This window comes from Chelonia mydas, chromosome 1, assembly GCF_015237465.2.
Source record: "Chelonia mydas isolate rCheMyd1 chromosome 1, rCheMyd1.pri.v2, whole genome shotgun sequence".
Classification (NCBI taxonomy): Eukaryota; Metazoa; Chordata; order Testudines; family Cheloniidae; genus Chelonia; species Chelonia mydas.
In genome coordinates this window covers 189,357,427-189,379,616 of record NC_057849.1, presented here as the reverse complement: position 1 = coordinate 189,379,616, position 22,190 = coordinate 189,357,427, and the positions used below count along the sequence as shown (strand labels likewise).

General features: G+C 42.2%; 1 protein-coding gene across 1 annotated transcript in view; it reads right to left on the bottom strand.

Moving 5' to 3' along the window:
- Positions 1-206: 206 nt before the first annotated feature.
- GUCA1C (guanylate cyclase activator 1C) overlaps positions 207-22,190 on the bottom strand; it is a 36,152-nt gene continuing 14,168 nt past the window's right edge. The window contains exons 2-4 of the mRNA XM_007057536.3: positions 10,847-10,996; positions 7,512-7,599; positions 207-2,235 (exon numbers count right to left, since the gene is read on the bottom strand). Coding sequence (XP_007057598.3) covers positions 2,105-2,235; positions 7,512-7,599; positions 10,847-10,996 — 369 coding nt within the window. The 3' untranslated portion in view covers positions 207-2,104. The remainder of the gene's footprint in view (positions 2,236-7,511; positions 7,600-10,846; positions 10,997-22,190) is intronic.

Here is a 22,190-nt window from a genome sequence, read left to right as displayed (position 1 = left end):
TCACCCAAGCGTGTAAAAAATCCATACCCTTGAGCAATGCAATTAAACCCACCAACCTCCTGGTGTGGACAGTGCTATGGCAAGGGGAGGACTTTTCCTTTAAACACAGATACCGCCTCACGGGGAAGTAGAGTACTGACACCAACAGGAGAATGCCTCCCATCAGTATAAGCAGCAACTCCACTGAAGTGCTACAGTGGCATAGCTGCAGCGTCTAAGGCCATGTCTACACTAGCACTTATGTCGGCAAAACTTTGTTCACTCAGGGGTGTGAAAAATCAGTAGAGCTGTGCCACTGTAAGCTTGAAAGTGTAGACATGGCCTAAGAGTAGATCTGCCCATAGTTTAACAAAGAGTCAACAAAGATTTCTCATGTTCATTATTCCTTTCATAGACCATAACACTCCTTGTGACCTGGTCATTTCTATCATGTCATTACAGTTAGATATAATAGTTAGGCAATTGAAAAAAAAAATCTCTGCATAGTAAAAACCCCTTATGAAAAAAGTCATAATAGATGTGTAGTAATCAGTTTTAAAAGATAATCAGTTCACTTGTTTAATAGGCTAAAACCTAACAATTTCATTGTACTCAAATTGACTAAATAACACTATTAACACTGAACTTTGTGTGTTAAATCAAAGCCCATTTTGAATTATAAATGCCCTCAAAAGAGTCTAAAACAGAAGTATTCCTTATCATTTTTTTCAAGCTCACTCTTAGTCCTTAAGTTGGAAAAAAAATGATACTGATGCTGACATAGTAATGTGTCAATAATGAATAAATAGAAGATTTTAAAGTTCTAACCCACCAGCAGTCTCATTTATCATTCCATTTTTTGGAAAGGAAATAAAAGATTTAAATGTCAAAGCTATAATGTCAGGACTGTTTATAATGTCAAGTGTTGCTGGTTGTCTGCTTTATTGATCAAACCAGCAACTGGTATAATAATTACAGATGATGTGGCACATATCATGTGCAATTGGACACAGATTTGAAGTGAATTTGGGAGAAAAACACTTTCATTTTCAAGTCTTAATAATTTTCGTTCATCTATGTGGTGCAATAGCCCATGCAAGCATTAATGTGCATGACGCTGGTGCTTTCAAAAGCATCTAGCACCAGTGTCATACCCTATGGTATGATCAGCCAATGAGAATTTATTCTTATAATATAATGCTTGTAATTTGATAACCTGTTGCAGATTTGAGAGAGACTCAATCCTCAATGGAGCCAGAGAGAACTATAATTCTCCCTCTGCAGTCTGCTCATGAAGTTTCTTTTCAGCTCAGGCAACTAATCTTATTATTTATAAAGTAAAATTGTGTTTTTTTTTAAACTGTCTTCTGGACTTTTTAATAATTACTCCATAAAGAGCCGTGTAACTCAACAGTTCCAAAGGCTAATGAATTGATTAATGGTTGCATTAAGATTAAGGTGAGAAGAAAACTAGGTTTAATAAGCCCCCCATTGAATATCAAAGCATTAAGTCATTTTAATTTACAGATGTAATAAAACCGAGAACAGCTTTTCCAAATGGATGTTTATCTCTGGCACAGTAAGCTGATTGAGGTGTTTTGCGGATAATCCACTCCTATTTTAAGCACTGATTAGTGCAAATGTTAAGTTAATACAAACCATGCTTCATTCTTGATTGATCCAGATAGAAGCCAATCCTATCTAATGGTTTATCACTACATTGTAAATTGCAGGTTAAACAACCTGTACTTAAAAGAAGCAATACATTAGCTCAAGGTCTTCTGCAAAGGTTAATTTTTGTACTGTTGTCAGTGCTGATCCATTATTCAGAATGGTGTTGATAGTGATCAGAGAGGCTGGTAGTACTGCAACAAATAGATTTACTATTGTGTGTGGATAAAGTTTCATGTTCAGTGGCTGCTGCATCCATTGACAAGAAAGAAAGAAAGGTATGGAGTCAAGGGTGAAATCTCTGAAGTGACAATTATTTCTGGAGTTTGACGTCAATGACTGTCTATGCAAAGCTTGGAAGATTTAAAGCTCTGTGAAAGTACTAAATATTATCTTCCCTGCAATATCCATGGTATCACATGGTATCCATGGTATCACTCAGGGTCAGAAAACCTCAGATGCTATGCCGCCTCCCACTTTGTATGACTTTAAGTACATTGGAAAGGTCAAAACTTTTTGAAATCAGTTCCAAGAGGCTCGCGTCGCTTTCCACACCATTGATAAACTCTTCTAACGTCAGTTCCCCTAAAATGAAATAAAATATAGTTTAGAAACTGGAGGCCAGAGGTTATTAGATCCCTCTTAGCCCTGTTGTAATAATTGGGCTTACAAATTTATCCCACTTGTGAGCATCACTGTGGGAAAATGGATTAAAGTTTATAAAATGTCACAATAACCTATAACAATAAATGTTGATGGGAAAAGGTGCAAAAGGGAAACAGAAAGATGGAATTAGTCCAAACAAAAAGGCCTACTGATATAACTCAAGGAATGTGTCAAGATCATGCCTGGTAAACAAGAGAAATGTGGGACTGGAAATCAGTGAATCAAAACCGATGTGTCAGAAATTAGGCCTAATTGGTGGACAAAATAACGAGAGGATGAGCTGTTCTGTCCATCAATCCCTTTTGGGAGTCTTAAAAGAAAAGACTTTTGGAGGTAAATTAGGAGAGAAGCAGAAAAGAAGCTGTCTACTGACAACCTCTGCAGTGAGCTTACCCATCATGGCTAACACTCCCACCATCTCCAGGGACCCCGGGATCTACTGTAATACTGTTGGGCATTTGTCAACCTGATCCAGAGAAATGTCTCGACCAGACCGGGCCTTCAGAGAAAATAAGATGACATCACCACCTCCACTGACTCTGGTCAAATCCCAAACATCTGGACTGTGAAAGACTGTCACCTTCCCTCCTCCCCAGTCCCCTTGTTTATCCTTTTCCTGCGACACCTTATTTCTTCTCTTTCCTATCCTTCTCCTTTTTCCTTCTCTCTAATAAGAGTCTGGCTTAGCTGGCCATTTTGCAATACCGCTGTAAACCTGTGACCAGAAAGGCAGCTAAAAGCAATGCCCTAGCAGCCTGATACAGGTACTGGTTTGCCAGCTCTTGGAGTGGCTCAACAGACCATGTGCCATGCCTGTGTTTTTCCAGAAGTGAGGTTGCAAGTGAAAGTCAACACCAGAGATAAAAGCTGCATTTTCTATCTTTGCTGTTCTTTTCTCTCCCCTCTAGTGTGTTTGTCTATCAGGAAATGGGATCCAACTTCACAACGGCAACTCCAGTCAATTTCAACTAACTTCTCTTTTCCCCAAAAAGGGCAGTTGTTACCATCTTTAATACCATCTAAAAGACTGTCAAACAAAGGGTTTTCTTTTAAAAGCTTTCTACAGCTAAAGGGAAAGGGAACAAGGGATGTTGTTGAAATGAAAGCCTTACTTAATATCTCACACTTCAAAGGTTTGGACTGTTTTTCCTTTTTTCCTGTATCTTTAATAAATGTTAAACGATTGTTAATGATGCGTTTACCATGGCACTAGGCAAGCTGAGGTGCCTGTATACCAAACCCCGAATCTTGTTTAACATGGTTTAATGTTGGGCAGTGACTGGGATATGTTAACTCCTTTGACTCTTTGGATCCATAGAGTCCATCTAAATTAACACAACACCCAAGGGATGGCTATTTTCTGTGAGTTGGGTCCCTTGTTATTTTCCTGTTCTGTCTCACTCAAGATCTGAACAAAGATCACTGGGAGTATGGAACTGGCATTGCCTACCCTGCCTGTTTTATTTCAAACTCTGAAAATCAGATCATAGGTAGTTTTTGTCTGTTAACAGAGGAGCTAATCAACCACAACTCTCACTGAAGTCAACGGCAGCTGTGAATGCTCTGCACTTCCTGGGTGGAAAAAGGCCATTAGCGAAAGCTGCATAAAGGCGAAACTTAACCGCACAGCCCTATAAAGGAAATGATAACACTTATGCAGGCAAGCTCCTCCAAACTATGGTGTTTACAGTTAGTCGGCTGCACAGCGACATCTATTTTCAGCTGTAGTAATTAGTCCTGATGTATTTGAAGCCTGTGTTGTAACTGGATACTCAGAGCACAAATGCTGATTAGATAATGACAGACTCATGTGAAGTGCTCCAGATTTCCAGAGTCTGTGCTGAACACCAGAATTACTTAAAGACAGTGTTGAGATGCAGCTATCAGAACTCAGAAGAAACAGTTTACTTTTAGTCTGATTGTCTACCATCAGAAGCACTGGAGCACCTCCTCCAAAATACTAGGCTCGAATCCTGGTATGGTTTCAATGTTATTTACAGATTCTTTTTGCTATGGGTTACTGATTACAGTCCAGTTGGTACATAAATCAGTTTAATTAACAACAGAAATATAGGAATGAATTTTAAGAATTCAGTGTAGGATTTTCAAGAGAGCCCAGTGATTTGGGACCACAAGTTTCACTGACTTTCAATGGGACCCGTGCTCCTAATACTTAGGCTTTTTTGAAAATTCCGTGATTACACTTCATTTACTCTCCCTAGCCCTACTGTTGAAAATTGACCAGTTGGCATTAGATTTTAAAGCAACAGAATCCTGAATTATGTTGTCCATTGTGTTATAACTCTTCCTGTGTATTCAGATAGCCACACTACAATGAACCCACTGCATTATCATGTGCAGTAAAAGAACCCAGTGGTGCTTAGTGATCTCATCAGAAAAACCCTTATAAGCAACAGAAGTGGTCATTTGGAGCTCTGCTGTTTGGGGGACCCCATAATCCTATAAAGCCTTGGAAGTTAAAACACATCTTTGAAAACCAATGTACACCTTCTACCAGGAACAGGAGAAACATCAAATTTCCCCTCATAGCCTTCCGCAACAAAGTCAAAGGCCAGTCTCAGGTGTGTTGATGCAGTTTAGTTAGTCAGTGTCCGCTCTAGAACCGTATATAAAGGTAAATATTCAGTATACTACAGTCTGCAAACAGCATTTCCACCCTTGTCTTACATGAATAGTCTACATTGTATTATTGGGTAGCCTCATGAATAAGCTGATGACCAAGTGAAAAGGCCCCCATTGGCAGAACATGGTCTGGCAGGCTGCAGAAACTGCCATTCAGGGGGCCTCACAATAGAAGGGGGCCTTTCAGGGAGGCAGAGAGTTGGAGTCCTGTGCATGGTCTTCACTCCTCCTCCGTACATCACAACGTCATTATATAATCAATGTGTGAAATGGGAGCTGAGCCAGTATCCTGGGCTTCTTTCATGCTGCCCCACTTCCTCTGGGTTGATCCCCTTTTCAGTCCCAGACACTTCTGCTACCTCTCATCCCCTTGCCTGTAGCCTGCCCTTGGCTTGGGTATTCTACAAGGTGGGACCCTTTGGCTGTTGCCTTTTCACACTACCTGCTACATCTTTTCCCCTCTTTCTGCACTTCCCATCCTTCATACTGGCCTGCTCAAGTCAATCCTCCCTCTGCCCCCAACCAGTCTGCCCTGAACTACCTCCTCCCCACCGCCAGGCAACCTGTCCAAGTTTATACCAGTTGTATGAACACTCAACTATTTGAAGGTGAGAATATTTTAATTATAAGTAGGAGGGAGGGAGGGAATAGGGGGTTACATCAAGAGATCCTCACTGATTGGGACTCCAGAGGGCCAGTCAGTCCAGGCAATCATACGCTTAACTCTCACTGAACTCAATAGGAATTTCGCCTGCATAAGAACTGCTTTCATTATGAACCCACAACCATGGATTATTCCTATTTTAATATGAGGAAAGGCATCATTCAACATTTCTCTGTGTCCTACAGGGATTAAATGCAGGGAGAGCACAGCTTCCCTTCTTGGCTAAAATCGGGGGGTGGGAGGGGCGGGAAAGAGATGGCTCCTCTTCTCAAGCTGGGGGAACCCTGTTCCCTTACAGCTTATCCATTGTCACTGTCTGAGAAGGGACTAACCTTGGAGGGAACATGGGGGCATCACGAGGAGCGGTTGCCTGAGAGCACATTCGAATTCACATCATGTCACCTGACTGATAGAAACAGGCTAGTGATATTATATTTTTAGTTGCAGGTCTAGCTCAAATACATATTTTTTGTAATGAATAGACATTCAAAACAGAAACAAAATTAAGCGTAACAATATGATTGATTGTAGAGTCCAGAACATTGACATTTGGAGCCTGGAATCTGAGTTCTGACAAAAGATGAGCCAAGTGACAGGAAAAGTGCATCCAAGGGGATACTATTTATGATCTGTAAATACTGCACACAGGTTATTTTAGAAAGTAAACGTTAGGTACCAATAGCTATACAATAAAAACCTGATAAGGCATGACTTTGCTATACAGTATTTTCCTAATATTGCTGATTTGTAAGCAATTGTGGTAATAGTCACACAGATGTTATGTGATTGTGAATGGGAGGCAGATGTGGTCTTCATGATCACCACTGGCAGGAGATGTGACTACAAGACACTATTAAGATGTGGCCCAGATAATGAAGAAGTTTGACAACTTCATATTATAAACATTTGCCCCAACTCCAAATGGTGGATCAAGATTTTAGTTTCCAAATGCATTTTTAATTCTATGTTGTCCTGTGATGCACAGTATTTTAGAAAAAAACAATATGGGGGCCTTACAGCCATTACTTGCATGAAAGTCAATGGGCCTGATGATACTCTAGTTGATACAACAGTTTAAATCATGCATGTAAATGAGAGAAGAATCAGGCCTACTACTACTCATCACTTCAATCTTTTTGTACATATTGTGACAAAGTTCTTCCTCTACCTTGGTGGGTCTTGCACTTATTGGCGGATTTGCTCGCCTTGGAGCTTCACGGCAGCCCTCAGCTCGGCCGTTTTTCTGAACCCACAGTCCAGGTCGACTCCTCCTGTGTCTGACCGGGAGTTGGGAGGTTTGGGGGGAACCCGGGCCCACCCTCTACTCCGGGTTCCAGCCCAGGGCCATGTGGAATGCAGCTGTCTAGAGTGCCTCCTGGAACAGCTGTGCGACAGCTACAACTCCCTGGGCTACTTCCCCATGGCTTCCTCCCAACACCTTCTTTATTCTCACCAAAGGACCTTCCTCCTGGTGTCTGATAATGCTTGTACTCCTCAGTCCTCCAACAGTCCGTGTTGTCACTCTCAGCTCCTAGTGCTTCTTGCTCCCAGCTCCTCACACGCACCACAAACTGAAGTGAGCTCCTTTTTAAACCCAGGTGCCCTGATTAGCCTGCCTTAATTGATTCTAGCAGCTTCTTGATTGGCTGCAGGTGTTCTAATCAGCCTGTCTGTCTTAATTGTCTCCAGAAGGTTCCTGATTGTTCTGGAACCTTCCCTGTTACCTTACCCAGGGAAAAGGGACCTACTTAACCTGGGGCTATATCTGCCTTCTATTACTCTCCTGTAGCCATTTGGCCCAACTCTGTCACAATATATATTCAATATTCCCCATATTCCTCCCAGAAAAAACAATGACAAAGTCAAGTGAAGAGGTACAGACTCTTACCATCATTGTTTACATCTATCTTCTGAAATACCATGTTTGTGAACTCTTCAGGAGTCATACTCTGGTTGCCATTAATAGCCTGGATAGCCTGAAAACACAAATAAAGGAAGCGTTTTCAGGGTTTGCTCCCTCAAACTAAGAAACGGCGTGGCAGCAACTAAGGCACTTGGCTGTGGCATATCAGCACACCAATCCACTTGAGCCACTAAAAGAAACAGCTATGAATTCAAGTAAATCTTCAGTCATGAGGATTGGAAATTTAATTATCATAACAGAGCCTGAAGGATTATAGATTTAATTTACATACCATTAAAAAGGTCTTCTCAAACCATGTGACACCTCAGTTCTGAAACACACTTTAGATTCTACAGCAGCACATGTATCCTGCCCTAGAGAATTCTGTGGGTTTGGACGATGCATACTGTTCTGTGCAATTTTAAAAAACAACAACTATTTTTTACACAGTGGAATGAACATGGTGAGAAAATGTATGTAACTTTTCTGTTGAAAAAAATGTATTTTTTTCAGTAATCACAAATAAATGTCAGACTGGATATTGAAGGCCTTTACTTATCCTCTGGCTGAGTTAAACAGAAGCTTCTCTACCACTTTCTTGTTGGTGGAGGGACTTATCTCTAGGAGTGAAAATGCAAATTGGTGTCCCATTCGGTCACAGTCTTCTCTGCTAAGATTGTCATTTAGTGCCAGTTGTGACGTGATGTAGAAGTACTGCCGACTAATAATGCCTAAGACTCCAGTTCCACAACGCACTTAGCAAATGCATAAGGGATCTGCTGAATCAGGCCTTAAAGTTACTACTGTAGCTGTTGATCCACTGGTAGAAGAGAACTGAGGCTATGATTTTAGCCGTTTTTTTCTGTTCCTAAATAGGGTGAGCAGCTGGCACATATGAAAAATAGGGGTGGGGTGAGGTGAGAGGTAATAGGCCCTGGTATAAGACAAAGACCCAAATATTGGGACTGTCCCTATACAATTGGGACATCTGGTCATCCTAAATCATCTCCAAAGAGATGATGTTGAACATTTTAACCCAATTGACTCCTGCAAATTTATAAATAATAATAAAATCTAAAAATCCCAAGCATTGTATCTGAACATATTTCAGTGTATGGGTTATTTGTAACAATTAGCTAGTATCATTTGTTTGTGATTGGTCATGTAAATCTCTTCACTGACTGGATAGCACTTATGAAGAGGCAAAGAGGACTCAGCCATTTCAAAATGCCCATAAATTTGCATGCAGTCACAGGAGTATGTGTGAGACTTGTTTTCTATGAATATTTTTGCAAACAAAAAAAAAGTAATTGGACAAATATTTGCTGATCATGAAGTAGAAAGATTAGTGTTCCTCTCTAATCACTGCCACCCAAGATTCAATCCAGCGACAGAAATGATAAGTCAACACCTCAGGCTAAGTAAAATGCTATCAATCAAAAAGGTGGGCCTCTGTATCAAGGGACTAAAGCCACCAAGTATGGATCAGGAAGCCTATCTTTCATTGTAAAGGATGCCAACAGACTCATTAAATATATATGCTCAACAAATTAGCTGTGTGATATAACCAGCTATGGATATATATATTGCCACACTCCTAATGGTACAGAAAAATCAGAAGTTACAGTTTATTATTACTTTTATCTTAATATGTAAAATTTAAAGTGTATCGTATCCAGCATCTGCTATGGGAATCTGACCATGACTGTCCTTGCCTTGAGCTATTTTATGGGCAATACTTTAATTAATAGCCAGTCTTTAAGAATAGCTACATGAGTTAGTCTGCGTTCATCTGATCTTACTCCAAATTACATCCATTTTTAGCATTCTACATGAGCCTACTGAAGCTTTGGGTAGAAAGTAGTACACCCTATCACAGTTAAGTGTGGTTTAGTGGTTACAGCAAGGGAGCAGGACTTTATCAGTTTACATTCACATCTTAGGTTTACACTGGTTCGGCTTTCCTGTGTAACGAAGACTTTGGTTATTGTTGCACAAAGTGAGTGGTATAGTTAAGCTGATGCAAACCAGCATGTGGACAATCTTATTTGGCATAAGTGATTTATTTTGGTTTATGTTAAATCAATTGGCAACTGGATTGTTAAGCTAAAGTAAGACATTCAAACTGAAATAAGATTGTCCACACCTGGGGCTGCGCTGTCTTTAACTCTCAGTTTAAAAATGAGTTTAATTTAAACCATTGCAATTTCCCTGGTTAGATAAAGGCCAACTCACAGAGTCTGCACCTTAGTTTCCCCAGCACACAAGAGGTGTAACACCTCTATTAGAGAAGCGTAAGGTTCAACATGGAACCAGTGAGTAATCTGGGCCTGCCAGCCTCTCCTCTCCCTCTCTTCAGAGCAGCTCAGAAGTATGAGCTCCAGCAAGTTTCATCTTGCCAACATATGGCTAACCGAGCTACCACATCTCTCCTTTCTGGTAGTAGCCCTTAAAAGGGTCTCAGCTCTTCTGAAAGATACCAGCCACTAAGTGGCAGCACCAATGAATCAGGAGAAGACTCATGTTGAGTCTTCATTTATATTGTATGCTCTTTGGAGCAAGAAACTTGTCCTACCTGTTTGTAAAGAGTCCTCCTATACTTTTGATTTGTTTTTAAGACAGTTCCATAAGTTTTCAAAGCACCTTCAGGCATTTTAATCGAAAGAAACTATTTAAATGCAAATTATTATGAATCAGAGTTGGTTGAATGGGGAAATGATTTTGCAAATAATTTTGAAATTGTTTGGTTCCATGAAATTTTCTGAATTTTTTATAAAAAATGATATCACAATAGTTTTGAGATTCTTCCACAAAATGTCATTAAATTTACCAAAACTGCATTTGCTTACCGATAATTGGGTTTTTAAACCAATGTAACGGTTTTGAATATTATTTCAATAAAAGTTGATATTGTGGAAAATTTAACAAAAATTGGGAAATTGCGATAGCATCATTTTTTGTGTGTAAAAAGTTTAGTTTGAGAAGAGGCCATTGTTCTATGAAAATGTTGATGAGCTCTATTCATTATGCTGGTACAGGTCTGTTCTTCTGTATAGTGTAGTTTACCAAAATAATCTCTCCACAGTAAGTAACTGATTTATAGTATTTCTCTTTGACTCAAGCGATACACCTGTAGGATGAGGCTTGAAATAAAATACTCAGATACATGTACTTCAACAAGCATAAACAATGGCGAGAACATTTCCAACCAGAAACATTTGGTAAACAGTAGTTGAATCATTTATGCTACGGGGCAAATCACTCCACCAAAGGCAATTTGCTATGTTAAATGAACTTGCTACTGTATATAACTTGCTTACCATGAATATGCTTAGGAGTTCTTTTTTGTCAATGGTTCCGTTGCCATCAGCATCATATAGCTTAAAATACCATTTCAGTTTTTGGTCGATTTTCCCTCGTATAACCAAATTTATTGCAGCTATAAACTCCAAAAAGTCTATAAATCCATCCTAAGAAAGATTTAAAAAAATAGTGTTTAACAAGTAAAGTCTGCTTTCATTCTGGCAGCAATCTTGCATAAGCAGGTCATCTAATACAATATAATATAAGCTCATTTATAAAGCACCTTGCTGTGAAAATCTTCCATGGCATTTAAAAAGGATAATACATGAGCTCAGTCTAAAGCAATATGGAAAAGAGCCTTAGCACATATCATAACCTCCCATGTGAGCCCTGGGGAATCTCTGGGCTAAGCAGCTGATATTGGCATTATCTGGAATGGAATACAGAAAATGGCTTCTCAGTATACTTCCATGCCCCAAAGAGGGATTCCAGCAGCATGTCTGGTACTAATGATCCAAAATGGCGCTCATTAAAAAGTGTATCTGCTTTGAAAAAGTGACTGAAAAATGACATCTTCATACCCAGCAGACCTGCTCCCTGTGGTGTTCGTGTGGTAAAGTCCACCAGCAGAACAGCGTTGGGGCAGGTATCTTTCCTTCTCCCCCTCAATGAATTCTTAAAAAGAACATAAGTAAATAAAACTTTGTCCCACCATCCTACTGTTTACCTGCTGTGGCACCACTCATGTCCCCCAGAGATCCAGAACCCATTCGTTTTCTGACTGCTGCCTACTTATAAAGGAACAGTAGTCATGACACAACACAGAAGGCTTTGAGTATTGCCCCAGCAGCGAATGACAGGACCAGCGCCTGCCAGAGTGCCTTCCTGGGAGACAATAGCCAACATCCACCTTGTGACGCTGACAGACGATGCCAATGGCCCAGGCCTCACTGAACACTAACAAGTGCATAGCTGGAAACCAGTCTGGCTTACCTGTGGGTTAGTATAGTTCAGATAGATATTAGTGTAAAAAGAATGTGTGAAGTATTTAGACTTTATGAAATGCTTGTAGGATGCTGCATGTATTAATCCTACTTACTATATCTGTAGCCCATGCTATACAAGGTGATACTTCAGTCTTTGCTCCATAACTGTAAAATGTTTGTTCTGAAACTATGTTAACTCACCAAATAGGAAAAAAAACTTCACCTAATGCAAAACACTGGTTTTCTAGAAGAGGTGCTATCTCTTGGCTATCAGGAAGGACTATTGTTCCACAATGGCCCACTGTGGAACAAAGACTTTGTTGATTGCTCCCCCACCACCCACCCATGTGCCGAAGTGCTTGTCCTATCAGCTTGGGCTCTATGGAGGTGGAGATAATAAATCCCTGAGGTGACCAGAAGACATTAGAGTCTCTCTATGCTGTCTGGACTCTGAGGGACAAAGATTCATAAATATTAGCAAGAGATCCCCAAGCCGCTTGGCTTGGGTTAGCCCCGAACGACATAAAAGCTTGCTTATTATAGAAGCTTCTGTTAACTTTTGAACTTAAGATTGTGTCTCATTTGTGTGTGTATGCTTACCTGCTTTAACCTTGTAAATAACTCTCACTTCTTTTTCCTAGTTAACAAACCTTTAGTTAGCTTGTTACAGGATTGGCTACAAGCCATGTCTTCGGTGTGAGATCTAGGGTGCAAATTGACCTGGGGTAAGTGACTGATCCTTTGGGACTGGGAGTAACCTGAATATTTTGTGATCTTTTGTGTAAAAGAGATAATCTATCACAGAATTAAGCTTGCCTGGGTGGCAAGATAGATCAGAATGCCCAAGGGGACTGTCTGTGGCTCTAAGTTAAGACTGTATAGTGCCTGAGGAGTTTACACTTGTTACTTGGTTGTGAAATCAAATGATAGAACTCACAATCAGTGTGGGATTTGTGCCCTGGTTTGTAATGATCTGCCCTGAGGTTGGTATTCTTGCTCACTCCAGACAGTATGTCACACCTACTGCACCAGTTTTTGCTCCTCCTCTGCAGCATGGAATGCTGGCCACTTTCAGAGATGGGACACAAGATTAGATGGTCAACAGATCTGAGCCAGTTTGGTAGTTTCTATGATATGGAGTAGTGCTGAAGATGGAGAAAGTGAAGCAGAATTTGAAGGAGAATTTACTTCAGTCATATCTCAATCACATATCAAAAATTCACAGTTGGGTAATTTTCTTGTGACCTTCCTCTAGGGTCTGAATCATATCCCTTTGAAGGGTCTGGCCGATATTCATGTTAATAATAAAAGAGAGACAGTATTGCAAGGACTGCCTGGGTATTTAAGAGGTTATCATCTGTACCTTATAGTTATTGCCAGAACATTAAGAGGCATTTGGACTGTTGAGGACTTTGCAATTAATAAATGCTAAAACCCTTATTTGGTGCTCACATGAAACAATAATGTTCACGAATAACAACTCTTTAAAAAGACTGTACAAAGGGAGAAAATAGAGGACAATGTTCAAGTGTTTAAAGAGAACAATCCTTGCTTGAAAGTTTTAAATGACAGAAATTGTTCTTGTAGGTGGTGGCTCTCAGTTCTTATGGTCTATTAAAATCCATTCCTGTTCCTTCTCCAAAAAGAAACAAATATATAAAATGTGAGAGGCAAACACACCAAGAGTTGTGAAAATGTACCTTCTGTATCTGGTCTGTAATTCAGCTGCTTGAAGACAGACAACACATGCGTCAATTAAGACGTCTGGGAATCACAGCTAACTATTAATGAGATCAAAGTGCTCAGAAATTTTTTTTTAACCTTGCCAAGCTGGCCACAGCCAAGGGTTGCAAGATTAGATCTGTCCTGACTGGCTAAGTCAGACCCTTACTCCAATATGGTGTGAATTCTTTTCTGGTCCAGGAAGAGGCAAGCCCAAAAGGTGCGACTGAGCTACCTGGATCCGTGTCTTGTAGTGGTAGGGGCTTTTCCATTAACTCAGTGGAATTATGTTTACTGGTGTAATATAGATAAGAATATGGTGCTTAGCACTTACACCCTTCCAATAATCATATAAAGATAGATTCTTCATTCATTGTTAGGGGATAAACAGATTGTCAGTGAAATTTGCCAGCCATTGCATGCAGGTGTTAAGACCAAGCCTGATACCAAACCTGACAATATGACATTGGACACCTCTCCAGAATTTGATACGTCATATAGCACAACCTCTTGTATGAGATTCTTTGGACAATGACCAGTCTCCATGGCAGTATCCTGTCCACACCAGTTTGAATTTTGATTTTTCAAGTGTGATTTCATGAAACAATTTATAAAATGCTTTACTGAAACCCAGATTTATTATACTGAGTGCATGACCTTTTTCCTCTAATTGTATAATTCTATTAAGAAAGTGATCCGACGTGTCTGGCACTGTTGTTTTTTGAGAAGTTCATGCTGCTTATTTCTCATAGAACTACAGATAAACTTTAGGCTTAGTCAGCAGTTATTACCAGGATCTACCTTCTTCCCTCTCTCCAAAAACCAAAATAAAATAGAGCGAGCGAGCGAGAGAATGGTATCACATCTGTGTCTTTCCTGTACTCTGGTTCCATGGGTGTTTCTCTGACTTTTTTTTGAAGTGTCAACAGTTGAGAAAGTTTATTAGCTAATCTGTTAGCAAGCTGGGCTAGAGGATGCCAATATAGAATGTGCTGATTTGTCATGTGCACATCCACCCACTCCCTAAGTAATGATAGGCTGTCAGGCCAAGATGAAAAGGTTGGCTAACCGTGAGACTGAAACCAACGTAGCTAATCATGCCTCACCAGCAAAAACTAAAAGACCTGCAAAGACCTTCAGCCACATCTTAGCCTGAGCAGCAAGTGTACCAGAGGAAGGGAGGGATAGAGATGCTTTTGTCAGGGATAGCCTTAAGTAAATGAGCATTTCTTGAGTATCTATCCCTTAAGCATCATCCCATGGTAGTATTTATATCAGCGCCTATTACCTCTCACCTCACCCCACCCCACCCCTATTTTTAGTATTTAGTATTTATCCGTCTCCCTGGGGAGAGCCCTCAGAACAGTTGCTACGTGCTTTAGACAGTTCTCCCAGTGACGACTTTATACCACCACGTCGTCGAGATAAGTGGTGGCGTACTCAGTGTGGGGCTGGAGTAGGCGACTCATTAGTCGCTGGAAGGTTTCAGGGGCGCCATGAAGGCCAAAGGGTATCAAGATGAATTGATAGAGTCTGCTTGGGGTGACAAAGGCTCTTTTTTCCCTTGATCCTGGATCAAGCGGGATTTGCCAATAACTCTTGATGAGATCGAGGGTGTACTGGGCCTCTCCCAGTCAATTGAGCAGCTTGTCAATCTGGGGCATTGGGTAGGCATCGAATTTGGAGAAGGCATTGACCTTCTGAAAATTGATGCAGAAGCAAAGGGTCCTTTCCAGCTTTGGGACGAGTACTATGGGGTTGTGCCACTTGCTCTGTGACCGTTCAATAACCCTTAGGTCCACCATCACCTGGACCTCCTTCTCTAGCACCTCCTACATTCAACCCGGGAGGGGTCACATCACCTCGTGGATTACCTCTCCTGGTTTTGTCAGGATGGTGTGCCCGACGAGGGTGGTTTGGCCTGGTAAAGCCGTGAAGGTCCTGGGAAATGCCTTCAACAGGCATAGGTGTTGGTGAAAGTTGCCTGCTTGATAGCCTGGGAGATGGATGGTATATTTAAATAGAGCGAATGCCCCCTCCCTACTTCAGGAACTATGTTACAGTGGACACACACACACACACACACACACACACGCCTCAGAGCAAGCATATACTAATGCACAATAAAAGGTCATTCTAACAAAAGCATATACAGAATTGCTTTTTTGTATATTGAAAACAGCTGGAGTACTGATCTCTGGAACAGATACAAGGAAGAAAGTAGCAATACAAAAATTTCCCCCCAAGTCCTAAACCCTGTCCATATTTAGTGGGTTCCTTGACAGGAATTTGGCAATGTGGGGATCTGCCCACTAGGACCTGGGCTGAGAATACATTTTACACCGATCACCGAATCTAACAGTCTCTCAAAAGATAGATTTTGTCTCTACCAATCTGGTCTGGTGACTGAGAGGCAGTGTGAGCGTTTTCTGTATATTTACTATATTGCAGGCTTGGGGTATTTTGTTTTTATTTGAGGTTTTTTAAAGTATCAGTGCTTGATTAACAAAAAATAGAACTGTTCTGACGAGACTCCAAACAGGAGTGGGGATTCGGTGCTTATATAAAATTAAGTTGCTGTGCTAACTCTGAGGCTCCATGGGAAAGAGTTAAGCTGTTCTTTCTATTTAGGACATGGACAACAGGGAGCCCATTATCACTCACTAACCACTGGGACTTTTTTTTTTTTTTTTTTTGATTACTCTGGTCACAGCTCTAAGCATGGGTACAACTTTAGGAAAGAGCACTAGAAAATTAGGCAAAAATCCTACAATGACTATAATTTGTTTCCAGTTAACTTCTTGGGAGGCCATGGGCCCAGGTCTGTATAAATGCAGAAAAGTAGTGGAGAGAAGAAAAAAAATTCGTAGGAGCTGTGCACCAGCCTCTCTGTAATCCAAGAACCTCTTAATGCCAACTGGCAAGGGGGTTCAGAGGAGTTACAAAGATCTCTTGGGTCTGGCATCTACAGTCTAGTTCCCCAATGCGTGTCATGTGAGATCTCAAAAGCTGGTGTCACACTGGTCGTCAATACCATCGCAGAATGCATTTACGAATGTTGTGTAAGGAGTTATATAGATACCCTGAAAATATGATCTTTCTTACAGCTTGTTTCTCAGGACTGGTCACCAGCAAAGACGAAAAGCAGGGTTTCTGTCAGACAAGAGGTGTTCAGCCATCTGTTTACATGTACACTGAGTATTGTCTCTTTCACAATGGGCAACTATTAGCATTTTATGTTAAATGCTACTGAAGAGCTGATCGGAACTTCAGAAAGACACTAACAGGAAGAGAGAAACAGCAGGAGAGGGGGATCCCTATCTGGGGGTGCAGATCAAAGGCTTACTCTACTATATTTTGGGGCAAAAAAGGTACCAAAGCTCCCTTCACTTAGGAAGTAAAAGGACAGTGAGTTTGCTTGATGGAAATAGGGATCTCAGCCAGGCTTGGTTGAAAAGATGACAAGAACTTTGGGTGAGATAAGCTTCTTTAAGTGGGAGGTTAACCTGTTAGTTAAGTTTAGTCTCTAGAAAGTGTGTTATGATTTTGTTTTACATGTAACCATTTGTTTCCAAAATTCTTACTCACTAGCACTTGGGTCTTTGTTCTTTGATTATGAACTTATTCTTGTTTTCATGACAAATATGTCTAAGTGCTGTGGTGTTAAGCACAGTGATGGTCCTGAGTTGAATCTTACAAGCTGGTGTGTACTGTTCCCTTGGGAATTGCAGGTCACTTAATTCTGTAAGTGTTCTGTGGATAAGGGGCTGGACACTGCAGGGTTGGTGTGTGCCTATCATTACCAATACAGAGAGAACGAGGCTGGCGGTTTCAGGGAGCTGATCCATGACAGGCACAGAGAAGACTTCATCATGCTAAAGGCAGGAGGTAGTGAGGTGCCTCGCAAACCTGGCAACCCACGGGGAGCATCACACTCCTTTAAGGTGACAAAGAGGCAGCTCTACTGTGCTAAACCTGAACATCAGCATAGCTACTTTCATGAACACTGAACTCTAGAGATAATGAAGACCAAACCCCTTTATTTAAGCCAGCTGCACAAAATAAACATGGGAATTCAGATAAAAATGGATCCCTGACCTAAAACACCCAGCTTTGGGGTTAGCAACCAACCTTCTCCCTTCCCCACCCACAAAAAAACTAACCAATAAAACAGACAGAACAAAAACAAAACAAAAACAGCAACATCTAGTTCTAGTACAGATGAGCAACTTCACACACCAAAAACTTATTTCTTGGGTCCAGTTTTTACTGTTCAGTTCCTATGCAATTTTTCTCAATGCACTGTGACAACATAGACCCTACAATAACACCAGAAGCTTGCATTTGAATAAAACTTAAAAAAAAAATGTGGACTTGCTAGCCTGTAACTAGTCCAGTGAAACTGGTCTAAGCGGTTACCCTTATTAGGCAACTTCCTGATTTTTATTCAATATCCCTATACTGAGCAGAGTTCTGTTCCACTGCTCCGAGTCCATCACCTTCTTTAAGCAACCTTTGCCTCTTAGAGCAGGTTTCAACATGCGTTGTGCTGCCATGCTAGAAAAGGAGCTTTCATTCCCAGGCCCAGTCCCTTACTCACTATGCTTACAGGGTTAAAAGCCCCACAGAGACGGTCAACAGATCATGTGCGGAGGGAGTTCCTCAAGTGAGTCAGTGGAGACTCCTCAATGTGTGTGCGCATTAGTGGTGGACATTTTCCCCTGCTCCCCTGAGAACTGTTCAGCTCTAAACAGCATTGAAGCAAGCAGACATTAAAACTGGAGACGGGGGAGTTATGTTTTGAGTTGGCTTTCAAATATCTTTAAAAACTCCCAGCAAAATTAAATTGAAGCAACCAAATTCGGCACGTTTTGGGTTGGAAACCACGAAAAAAAATTGGGTGGAGAGAAGGAAATTAAATAATTAGTTACTAACCAAAGGTTAATAGTGAAAGGCTAAATAGGAGCACTATTTACTTCCAGTTAATTATCGTAGTTGAATTATATGATGCTTCTGCTGAAGGGAATGATACACAATCTTTCAGGATTTTGTGTGGCATCTGTATCAAAACCAGATTATGTGAGGCATTTCTATGCACTTAATTTGACAGATTAATCACACTAAATGCAAAAGGGAAAGCTCTTGCTCTGGATGTAATGAGAAGACATTAGTGTGCAGCTGGCAAGGCTGATGAGGTATTTAAATGGGGTTTGTTCAATAGTAGTTGCATCTCATAAGGAACGGGGCAATTTATTTTCATCCTTTTGTGACAGGATATTGCTTTAGAATGTCAGCGGTGTGCAGTTGCTGGCGGCTGTTCTCTCTAGTCACTCACCAGAGCTCGGTGACCTGGAGAAAAAAAAATGGGGCACTAAAGGAATTATGACATTATGAAATGATAATTAGGTAATATTCTAGCACCAGGAGTTTAACAAGAACATTATCCTTTTGTATCTAGAATAGTGTTGAGAATCCTCAGAATTAGTTTAAAAGCTCTAAACGTTGCCCTCCCAATGGCCATTCAAACAATTCTTCCTAATTTATTTATTTGCAAGTACTTTAAACAGTCATTCCGATGTTGTGAATGCACAACTGATTTTAAGAGGGCTGAGACTCAGGTTCGCACTGCATCGGAATGAACATAAAGCAGGTTAGATGTGACGGCTGATGTTTCTATTCGACCAGTACTATCAAAGCTGTGTACATTAGTAATAATTTGAGAATTTGCATAGTGCCTTCTATCCCAAAGCAGTTTACTAACCACGTAAAAGCAGTGCCACGGAAATGCAGACAACTGAGGGAGGGGGTGAGCCAACCAATTAGGACAAAGCACACTGCTTAATAGCAGTGGCAGAACTAACAGGGATGTCGACTCTCCCACCGCCTTCCAGGTCTGGTGTGGTTAGGTGTATGTGTGGTGCAGGGGTGAAAGTAACTGAGGCCACTTACCGGTACGGGGCGGGGCGGCTCTGGCCCCTGGTAGGGGCGGGGCCCTGGGTGGAAGGGGCGGGGCTGGGCGGGTGTCAGCATCCCCCAGCCAGCCCTTCCAGTCTGGCTGGCCCGCGCCGTTCAGGGCTCTTGTGTTGATTTAAAGGGCCTGGGGCTCCAGATGCCATTGCTGCTGTAGCGGCAGCGGCGTCCGGAGCCCCAGGCCCTTTTAAATCGCCGGCCCCAGGGCAGCTGCTCCCTTTGCCCGCCCCCCCCCGGGGGGCCTAAAGGGGCAGGAACGTTAAAGCGCTGCAGGGTCCTTTGCCGCGGCAGCACTTTAACGTTGCGGCGTCCCCCACCGACGGGGGGGGAGGAGGGAGGGGCGGCGCAGCAACATTAAAGTGCCACGGCGGCGAAGGACCCTCCTTAAAGCGCTGCTGTGGCAGCGCTTTAATGTCCCTGCCCCTTTTGCCTCCCCTGGCGGCGGCCCCGCTGGTACGGACCCTCGCGGCAGGGCCGCCCACAGGGGGAAGGGGCAGTGAAGTTAAAGCACTTTGCCGTGGCAGCGCTTTAAGGATGGTCCTTTGCCGCAGCGGCACTTTAACGTCGCTGCTCCCCTCCACCCCGTCGGTGGCCCGGCCGATACGGACCCCACCAGCACGGGCACCACCAGGGCAGGCCGCGGCAACGCTTCCATGTGGGCTGGGCATGGGCCGGTGCGGGTTCTTACCGCTAGGCAGTACCGGCCCCTACCGGCTCACTTTCACCCCGCTGTGGTGCCTTTTCAAACCTATTATGCAATTGACAGGAGGTGCAGCCTAGGGTGACCAGATGTCCTGTTTTTAAAGGGACAGTCCAGTTTTTGGGGACTTTTTCTTATATAAGCGCCTATAACCCCCCACCCCCTGTCCCGTTTTTTCAGTTTCTATTTGGTAACCCTATGCAGCCAGGATATGAATTTTCAAACAGACTGGTGAGCGAGCCTGCCCCACGCTCCTGTCCCACGCGGCTGGGTCACGCCTCCCACTCTGGGCAGGGCAATGGGGCACACTGCAGGCACACTGCTGAGACCTCATGCACTATGTCACAACAGCACTCACTTTGGTCTGGCTGCCCCTGTGTCATGATACAGGGGCAGCCGGGCCAAACCTGAATGGTGCTATAACCCTACGGGTTAGGTCACAACACACAGAATAGGGAGCTGGGGCCAGTGCCATGGGACAGGAGCCACCCCGTGGGGTGAATGTGGGGCACGTTTGCTTCTCCCTTACTCTCCCTTCTCTCCCCTCCCCCTGGGAGGTTATGGCAGCGGAGTACACCCATTAGATAGGCAAGCACTACCAATGACCCCTTACTTCCCCCTTGACCCCAGTTGCACTCTGCCACTGCTTAGCAATGTGGGGAGGGGAAATTTTGGCAAGGAACACTAATGGTGAACCCTCACTCTTAGCAAGAGTACCGTGGGCTCGTTAAGGGGCTATGCAGAACAAACAGGATCTTGGTTTTAAGTTTGAATCTGAAGGATTCCTATACAGTAAACTGCACAGAACTCTATTTAGCTACATTAGAAGGGTTGAGTTGACTCTACCAGGATGATAAACCTGTAAATCTAGAGGGTCTAGGGATTTCAAATCCAAGGCTTAGACTACTAACACACCCCACCCCCGTTATTAAGAAACCTCATAAAATAGAAGAGGTTAAATATTTGCTCTGGCCAAGTATCAGATTCTGATAACTTAGACTAACTGTCTGAGGTTTACAGCTAATCTGGGGGTCATGAAGCAAGTTGCCTGTAATAGAAAGAACATCTGAATGAATAGAGAAATGCCAAAGTTATTACAATTCATAAATATGGTAAGAGACACCCATCCAACTGGGCCGCCAGCAAGTTTGTAATACTGTTATATAATAAATGATCTATAATCAGTAATTGGAGAATTAAGGAGTACTTGTGGCACCTTAGAGACTAACCAGTTTATTTGAGCATGAGCTTTCGTGAGCTACAGCTCACTTCATCGTATGCATCCGATGAAGTGAGCTGTAGCTCACGAAAGCTCATGCTCAAATAAACTGGTTAGTCTCTAAGGTGCCACAAGTACTCCTTTTCTTTTTACGAATACAGACTAACACGGCTGTTACTCTGAAACCTGGAGAATTAAGGACTGTGTGGTATCAAGCTATATTTATTGGCATTCCAGCTCTTCTAAAAATCCAACAGAGATGGCAAAAGCTTTTCTGATGTGTTTCAAGCATTCACAGGGGCTACCAATCTGCCTGTGATACCCTGCAGGGGTACCCAGGTTTGTGAGACACATCACTACTGCCTGCCCCTAGTGCAAGGAAACCTTGTCTGTGCCCACTGTGGGTCAGCTCCTCAACTCCACTGGCTACAGGCAACACAAGCACTCCCTTCCTAGGCCTTGCAAGCCCTGCTGTTACTCTACAGGTAACAGGCTCCCTTGAGTCCTCCGAGCATCTCCTTGAAGTGTCCAGCCACTGGACACTCACAGTATTCACAGATTTGCTGTTCCCAAAGAAGCAATACACCCCAGCTTACCAGTTACACCTCCAATCACTGCTATGCTTAATACACAGCACTTAGATATATTTGATCTCACTATACGCACAAGTTTATTTAACAAAGCCTAGAGATTTAAGTAATAGCAAGTATTGGAAACCCATGATTATATATAAAATAAAAGCATAACACTTATTCTAGAGCTTC